At 40.8% G+C, this 9,058-nt stretch overlaps 1 protein-coding gene across 1 annotated transcript; it reads right to left on the bottom strand.

Moving 5' to 3' along the window:
- Positions 1-5: 5 nt before the first annotated feature.
- Positions 6-6,873, bottom strand: LOC116377498 (von Willebrand factor A domain-containing protein 7-like; the record flags this gene model as incomplete). The annotated part of the gene is made up of 16 exons (XM_031839139.1): positions 6,787-6,873; positions 5,819-6,009; positions 5,458-5,730; positions 5,263-5,356; positions 5,030-5,164; positions 4,227-4,413; positions 3,957-4,132; positions 3,747-3,859; positions 3,516-3,632; positions 2,516-2,719; positions 2,298-2,430; positions 1,928-2,077; positions 1,463-1,555; positions 1,098-1,369; positions 665-958; positions 6-524 (listed from the first exon to the last, which is right to left on the bottom strand). Coding segments are annotated over exons 2-16 (2,943 nt in total), but the record flags the coding sequence as incomplete, so codon positions are not given.
- Between the last annotated feature and the right edge of the window lie 2,185 nt (positions 6,874-9,058).

Below are 9,058 nucleotides of genomic sequence, written 5' to 3' on the forward strand. Positions count from 1 at the left end.
TTGGTGGTTGCAGGTTGTGAGCTATTGGTGGTTGCAGGTTGTGAGCTGCTGGTGGCCGCTTTCCGGACGCTGTAGAAACAGGAGGCTACATTACCCACCTGATCAACAAACAACAGCTCTACATCAGGCGAACAGCAGGACGAACTGTAGGACACCACCGTTATGTTCCCGGTGCCAGCGGTCATGTTCTCGCTGCCAGCGGTCATGTTCCCGGTGCCAGCAGTCATGTTCTCGCTGCCAGCGGTCATGTTCCCGGTGCCAGCGGTCATGTTCCCGGTGCCAGCAGTCATGTTCTCGCTGCCAGCGGTCATGTTCCAGGTGCCAGCGGTCATGTTCCCGCTGCCAGCGGTCAAACTGGTGTTCATAGTCCCGTTGCCCTGTCTGAGGCTGACACGCTCAACACCCGTCCCTTCAGCCCCATCAGTCACCTGAACAGAGAGCTCCCACATTGATAAGCTGCAGATATCAGAGCAGTTTGACTGCAGGCTGAGCAGCTCACACACAGGAGGAGTAAAATCAGTCACCTATGAGGAGAACAAAAAGTAGATATATAGTTTTTTATAATATATTCCCTATAATCAGTAACAAATTACATCTAGGAAGTTACAAATCTGTAAAACAAAGAATTGTACTTGTAAATGGGATTCTTTAGCGTGAGGATTACCGTGTTAAGGATGGAGAAACGCAGCACAACATAGTTTGTATCTCCACCACCAGGAGCCTCGACCTCAATAATCAGGGTGACGTCAGAACCAAACGGGGTGTTAAGAGGTGCTGAGAGGGTCACTGTATCATTAGCACTACTCCCGGTTTCCAGGAATAAATTGGTTGGAGATGTTGAGTTAAATTGTCGGTTGTTGGTGGCTCGGATGGTGAAGTTTCCCCCGACTCCAGTGGTCATCACAGAGAAGGGCACAGAGAACGGTGTTCCTGGTACCAAGATGCTTTCAGAATCAGCCTGAAAACAGAGGGGATCAAACAAGGACCAATGTTTGTGATGATGATTTAAGTGAACATTACAACAATTTTTAGTTGCTGCATCTCCTCTCATGTTTGATGTGATGTTCCTGTGACACAGTGATGGTCTAGGTACTCACCATAACAGTCAGATTAGAGGCTCTGAAGTTGGTGGATGACTGCCTTTGGAAGACTATCAATGGAGCTCCGGGGGCAACACTCTCCTGCCCCTTCACCCGCACCACAAACTCCACCGACGGCATCATGTCAACATGAACTAAGAAGCTTCCACCCCCCTGTGGCTCCACGACTCCTTTAATCTCCTCCGACCCTGACGATTTAACCAGAGCGACCTCTGTCACCGTGGCAGAGTCACTTCCCGTTAAAGACACCAACAAGCTACCGTTGACACCTTTAAAGAAAGTTGAAATTCATCATGTTTGACTTGATCATTTTATGTTACATCAGTGTGTCATCAAATTCACATCTTAACAATTTTCTGTACCAGCTCTGGGACGTGAGTCAAGAGCATCATATCCTGTGAGAGGGCCCTGTGATGCCTCCACAAAGTCAAACAGGAAGTCAATAGGACTCTGACCTGCAAATAAAGTCATGAAAAAAAGGATCAAATATACAGAGTTTCTTTCAGTGTTTATTTCAACACAGCACACGATACTGGAGTATTCTATTTTTTAATTTTTTATGGTTACTACTACTGTATGAGCAACATATCCTGCAATTTTTAAATGAGCATGCTACTGTAACATGCTCACATTGCTAATGTTTAGCAGGTATAATGGTTACCATGTTCATCATCTTACTTTAGCTATAGATGTTGAACAGCACCAGAAAATAAATACAGCTGAGGCTGATGACAATGTTGTTAGTTGTTAGTAGCCGTACATCATAGTACCAGCATGGCTCTAACATTCATTTTGTGATCACATTAAATCAATCATGGGGGTCTCACCTATGACCATAAGAGTGTAGGGATTACTTGACACCATTTTAATTTTCCACAGTCCAACTTGTCTTTTTAGTTGTAGAGTCTTGAAGTTTCCCACTGACTGGGATGCAGTGATCAATGATCCTGTTGCGTCAGTGCTTTGCTGAGATTCCCCTTCAAAAATTACAGTTAAATGAGTTACGATACTGACTTTTTTAGTTTTGTATGACATTTAATGGCATACTATTTTATGGCATACTTTGGCATGTTTTTATGACACTATACGATGACATTACTATACTGTAACTTTATTTTTTATATGAAGTAATACACTTAATGCCTTAACTTTAGTCGTAATAAAGAGTGAAGACTTAATTTAGAAAGGCAGTATTACCTGTGGGGCCGGTAAGAGTGAAAGTGAGGGAGCGCGCAGTGATGTAAACTCTAAGGTTTGTTACCGTTTCATCAACTAGAAAAGAAAAGGTATCCGTCTTTCCTGGGCTCCTGGCTGCCTGCAGAAGGGTTACCTAGGAGATAAACATTAAACAGATGACACAGCTGAAATCTTTGAACTGACCAAACTAAGTAGTAGTGAGACCTAAGTGATATTACCAGAGAGGAGCTGGAGGACTCTGTTATGATGCTGGTGGCCACAGGAAGCTCATTCTTTGTGACTTCAATAGCCAGACCTCCTGAAGCCTGAGCCAGGTCTCTGTACAGCTGAGCATCTGATGCTGCTATCCTGGGACGTATCTTTGTGTCATCACTGCGTTTCCTACGATTGAGCACCGTTGACTCAGAAATCATGAAATTCACCTGGAAAGCAAGAAGCACAATCAACCAAATCAAAACGGCCTTGAGTAACCATTGATGTGAGAAAAAGTACCTCAAACAAATCTTCCAAAGAAGGTAGGAATACCATCATTTGTCCCCAACACATTCTCTTTGCCAACTAGTCAAATACAGACGCTTGGTCAGTGGCCCTAAGCTTCAAAGTATGACACTCTAGGTACTCTTCTAGCGCCATCTTTGTACGAATGTCTTGTTTGTTTGATCCATACACCTACACGATCTCTATACTATGTCAGTTCCTCTGACCGTCTAATAATGACGCGGGCGGGTTTACATTGGAGTTAAAAGCACAGTGTGTTGGTATCAGACACCGAGGGGCACTGACCCACGTTGGGAGTGAGACCGGATTGCTGTCCCCTGTTCCTCTTTTATTAAATCAACAAAATTACAAAGTTTTAAGGCTGCAACTAATTATCAATGTATTCATTTTTCCAGACAATTTTGGTATTTTGTTTTAGAAAAATACTGAAAGCAAATTATTGAATTATGAAAATTGCATTCAATGATTTTTCTGTCAATCAACTAATGTGTTTATGGTATTGCTGCAGCTCCACAATGTTTCGCCGAGCCTGTCTCAACATAGCACATCCCAGACCAGCATTGTGTGCTGTACAAAGAGAATTATCAATAACAAAACAAAACAAATGCAAAAAATATAACGAAAATTTAAAACATATGTCAAGAAATGATCACAATATCACAACATAGATGTGAAGAAATTCTATTCTGACCAGAAATGATTTCGCACTTAGATACTCACCACTGTTTGCGTCCGCTCTATGAGTGCGATCACTGTGCTTTTCAGGCGTTTGTCTTTAGCTGGTGCATCTGTGAAGAGGAAGACCTCAGAATTTGAAGGAGCCCCGGTTAAAGCCAGCTGTATGAGGAAGAGAGTTTGGAATAACAAGGACAGCTTTAGTTAAAACTTTAAACACTCCAACAAGCTTCTGGGGGCAGATTTTGAAGTAGTAACAACCACACATCACATCACCTGAAGCCCTGAAAGACTCAGTTCCCCCTCATCCCCTCCACCGGCTGCAGATAATGAATTAATGGCAGACTTGAAGACGTTTGGGTCTGTAGTCTTTATCAGCGGCCCAAAATCTGGGGTTCAGTTGGAGACAGGAGAAAGAAAACACCTCGATGATGATGTACAACAACAAGAACAACAACAAAATGTATAGCATCCTCAAGATTGTACCTGGATCGTTAAAAGATACAAGAATGTAAACGGAGGGCTCATCTTCTGTTCCCACTTTACTGTTGATTATAGAGGAAGTGACGGTCCTCACTGCTGCAATGTCATCGCTCATGCTTCCTGTGGTGTCAATCACAAAACAAAGAGCTTTGCTGGACCCTTTGGAGATTCCCAACATCCTGAGGGTTGAAGAGAGATGGAACAAATGGATGAAAAACGTACTCTACACCTCCTTATAGTACATACTTGACACATGCAGAATGGGTTTCATACTGGAGGAATGGTCTGTCACCAGCAGCCCCTTGAATGTCCTCAAGTAACCCACTGGTTGCAGCTATCGCCAAGTTTACTGCGTCAGTGTGGAGGTGTCCGTGACTGGATGAGAAAGTGTCTTTGTTGATCCCACCTTTAGGTTCAATGTTGCTTGTTTGATCCGTTGCTCCTCCGTGACTGCATTTTCCTTTGCAATAGATACCATAAGAGGGAGATCTGTTTACTTTTTTAGTCATTTTCTAAAGAGCATTCTGGTGGTTAAATATGTGCTTTTATTTCTATAGACCTCTTTTTAACTTTAGATATTGTGCAGTAATTAGGGAAAGTTCCACCTGAATTGTTTTGAGAACATAAGCTTACAAAAGCCTCAAAACAACAACCTGTGAAGGCAAAGTCAAGAAGACAGAAAACACAACAGGGGAAAGTGAAACTGAAGAGGAATGTGACTCCTGAGGTGATCTTATAGTCCATATTTATTGGCCCCAAACAGACAGTGGATGTGTATCCTGACTGGGAAAGGTTGTGCATTTTAGGCCACTTAACAACATTGTTGTTAACAGGACATACTATACTGTACAAGGCACTTGAAACATGATTGCAGCTTTACTGAGACATAATGCAAAATGTGTTTTAGGTTAAGTAACAAGGAAACATTGTTAAAAGGACATATTATCTATTGCTGTCAAGACATTATACTGTATCCAAATATTTTATAGCAAATCTCAAGAATGTATTCGCTTGTTAATGTGAATCTGAATATATAATGCTGTGGCATTAGCGGTTAAATGTAAGGAATCACTTACCTTTGGGTTTGGTTGAGAATAAAGGCCCAATACCAAAATATCCAGAGGTCAGTACCTTCTCCTCTATGATGTCCCCCAAGATGTTGTTCCTGCAGTCGTCTCCATCACAGTTGCGACATGTCGCCCTGCTTTTATCTGAGTAAAAAACATTTGAATTATGTTTTCCTCCGTGAAATAATTCCTCTACAGTCACATCATAGCCTACCATCTCTGACATTACACAATCTCTTTACCTGCTATGTTACCAATGCTGGTGTCTGATCTGATCAGATTAGAGTTTGGGAGTTTGTTTCCTAGTTCCACCCAGTTACTATGACTGTAGAAGTCCTTAAAGTTGACAAAAGAAGACACAGGTTAATAATCCATCAAGTTTCCTTGAATATTTTAAAACAGTTACGGCTTCAGTAATGCTTTGAGAAATAATGAACCTGTAAGGGATGTAAAATCTCTCCCAATTTCTGCCTCGCTGCCTCAAAGTTCTCTTGTTTGTTGCTTGCTTTCACAGCCAGTATTCCCTCAGTGATGATTTTCCTTCCTTGAACAAACATTTCATCATCAAAGTGGAAGCTTGCATTCAGGGCATGACGAATGTCCACCCGTATATTCCTCAGCACGATAAATATAATGGCTCGGCGGAAACTCTTGGACGACTGTGGTTCACCGCAGGCCACAGCAACAGCCTTTGCAGTGAAAGGCTGTGCCTAAACACACAAAGTCAAATCATATTAACATTGCTAACAGACGACATAACATTTCTAGTAAAACAACCTAATTGAAGGGAATTCTTACAGGAAAAGTGAAGTCTGTCCCCTCAGCTTGGGCCAGAGCACGGCACACCTGCAAGGTGGATTTTAATATCGCTTTCTCCGTGATTTCCTGGTGACTCAGAGACTTTCCTGGCAATAGCCCAAAGCCCAGCGCACCAGTGTGCAGGAGCAGGAGACACAACGCAGCAAACCCTGAAGACATCATTGCTCAACCTGTTGAATAAACAGAAACACATTTCTCTCCATTTTTCCTTCAGTGGTTCATCACCTGGTAGACTGTATATTAGTTATTGGTCCTTTAATTTATTCTTTATTTAGTCTCAAACAAAAGTGCTCCCGACAATTCCTACAGCCGACTAAGTTCATAAAGGTGTGTACATGGTCACAGCTGCTAGAGACAAATGAGTGTAAATGATTTTATGTTTTTCTTTTTTAATTGTAACTGAGAGAGTTGAGATAGTTGGCGTTAAATGAACCGCTGTCAGCCAGAAAATAGATGATGTTTACACAACACTACACTAAATATGAGGGTAACATCACTTGTTTCGATAACACCAGCAGTGCTGTAGACCTGAAACTCTGAAAACATAATTTTGATGCAGTGGAGCACCTTTATACCAATGCCACGAACACTCACCTCACTAAAATAACCTACTTTATGGAACAAACTTAAGTTGTGATTACAAACATATCACATTTCACATATAGTTTTAGCCCTAATACTTCTCTTCATAGCTCACAATAATATATTGTTATTGAGTATCCTGTTTATTTCACCATCAAATCTTAAATTAAAGAAAGAGCACTTTAAAACTGTCATTTGATTTTTAAACTCAATAACGCTTTCTTTGGTAACATTTGTCTTAAAGATTTTCTAATTGTGGTTCATAGTAGAGGATAGGTAACACAAGAGTATATGGTCTGCACAATGTAATACAACTCTGTCTATCTTTACATTACTGATAACTATGAGTTGAAAGAGTAACGTACCTTAGGTCTTGATCCGGTCCTCTCCACTCTAGCACCTGCTTTGCAGCACTCCACAGCCTCTTTACTGGTAAGGTTTGTGTGCTGCATACTCAATATATGTTCTGTGTAGGAATGACTGAAACGATACTTACAGGTTGTTGACATATCCATGGATGACATCCTGCATTAACGTGAACAAAAAAAAAAAACTTGGCAAGATGTGCAAATGAAACTAAAAAACACACACTGACACTAAAAAGGCAAACACTGCAGGTTGATACTGTAGATATGTAAGATGGCGTGTGTGTGTCAGTTAATAATTGTAATTAAGCAGATACCGCATAATATAGAGCGGAAAATGAACCAAAATGAAGTAGGTTCACAACATAAGATAGAATCAACAAAGCATCAATAGAAATAGTAGAAATAGCATAAAATCGTGTATATGAACAATATTATGAACAGTATCAGCATAAAATCAACACACTGCATTCATCTAAAATAATATTTATCTTAATTATTTGTTCTCAATCATCATTGATGCAAGGCAGCGCTGGGATCCCGGATAGTGTTAGTAATATTTGCATAGTATTATTTTTATTTTCTTATCAAACAATATACCGCTTAGTCCCGAGACTTAGTGTCCATATCGGCCGTAAGTCTTAAAGGCATCTGCTCAGCGACTCAAAGACTTATTCATTTTCTATTTTTTATTTTTATTTTTAACTTTATTTTTTCTTATCAAACAATATACCGCTTAGAGATCCTGAGTCTTAGTGCCCATCTGCTTATCCGCGTAAGTCTTAAAAGGCTTCTGCTCAGTGATCCAAAGACTTATTAATCTTCTGTTTATTTTTATTTTTAACTTTATTTTTTTCTTGTTAAAAATATACCGCTTAGCGATCCAAGACTTAATCCTTACATACTGTTCATATTTAATGCCTTCACAGTATGGTCCGGGCCAATTTTGACCCAGACCAAGAATTCCCTCATAGTAAGCTATACCAAATTTTAAACTACAGATCTATGTAGAATGTCTAAATATCCTATGTCTCATTAACAAATGTATGATTAATCCTTAATAAATGTTTCAGAGAGCAGGGAGAGTGTATTTTTTAAGTTATACAACATTCGTCTTTGGACAAAAACCTCTATTACACATTATCATGTCCTGTTTTACATAAGACATAAAAACATAAAAGCCATAATGACTTAAATATATTGTATTGAATTTGAAAATGGCATGAACATTCTGGATCTGTTGGAATTATAATATAACCACGTTTAATCATTGCAACCGTCAAACGCTGTCCTCACTGCTATGTCACAAGAAATCCTAATTATCAACATTAAATCAACATTTACCACTTAGAACACAAAACATTACAGAATAAAATGTTTATTATCTTCCTGCTCTGACACATCCTCCAAATCACTTTCAACCTCCTCATCTTGGAAGAACAGATCAAGGGCCTGTTGCACACTACATCTTGCTGCCATGATGTCAGTCACTGAAATGTCACCTTTATAATGTTATGACCCCCCCGTCCCCCCGTCCCCCCTTTATTGTCACTCAGCATTATACTATATAATTAAAACGTGAATTAGTTAGTGGGGTTCAAACACACTGTTACTGAATAAAAGTTCCTATCGTACGGTCTTAGGACATCCCAGGGAACATTCATCACCTTCGCAGCCGTCCTTTCCTCCTCACAGACCGACACCACCAATGCAGAACATTTGCTTTACCTTTATGTTGAGCTCATGGCATGTTCAGTCTGTGAGAGAGCAAAGGTCGCCCCGCTCGGGCATGGTCCCCGTGGAGTCCTCCTCGTGGTGGCTCAACCAAATGTTGTGTTTTTTTTCCCGTTGATGAGCCGCTTCTTTGACTTTACCTATAACGGCTGGCTCAGTAACTGTTATCTATCTGACTCGTGGTGAGACACCACAGGATCTCACTATTAGGAACTCAGTAACGAACACCCACAGAACACAAGAGAGATTGGATTGTCTTCAGTTCACGCAGATTATTTGCATCACAATGTATACAATTAAACCGAGCTGTCAACTCGCTTCACAATGGCATTGTTCATTACTTTATACCTCCAGTCTACCCTAAGTCTCCCCCCTCTTCGGCAATGTCCTCCTCCTCCTCTGAACTTTCACCTTGACAAGTTACACTGTGCACCTCGGACAAGTCATAACAGAGGGTTTTTTGATAAACCACAGTCTCCTTCTCCACTCGTCTTCTCCTGATTCCACCTCTGGCCGCCCGTCACAGCGACCGGCTCTC

Source organism: Anarrhichthys ocellatus, unplaced genomic scaffold (assembly GCF_004355925.1).
Source record: "Anarrhichthys ocellatus isolate YVR2014 unplaced genomic scaffold, GSC_Weel_1.0 scaffold1323, whole genome shotgun sequence".
Taxonomy (NCBI): domain Eukaryota; kingdom Metazoa; phylum Chordata; class Actinopteri; order Perciformes; family Anarhichadidae; genus Anarrhichthys; species Anarrhichthys ocellatus.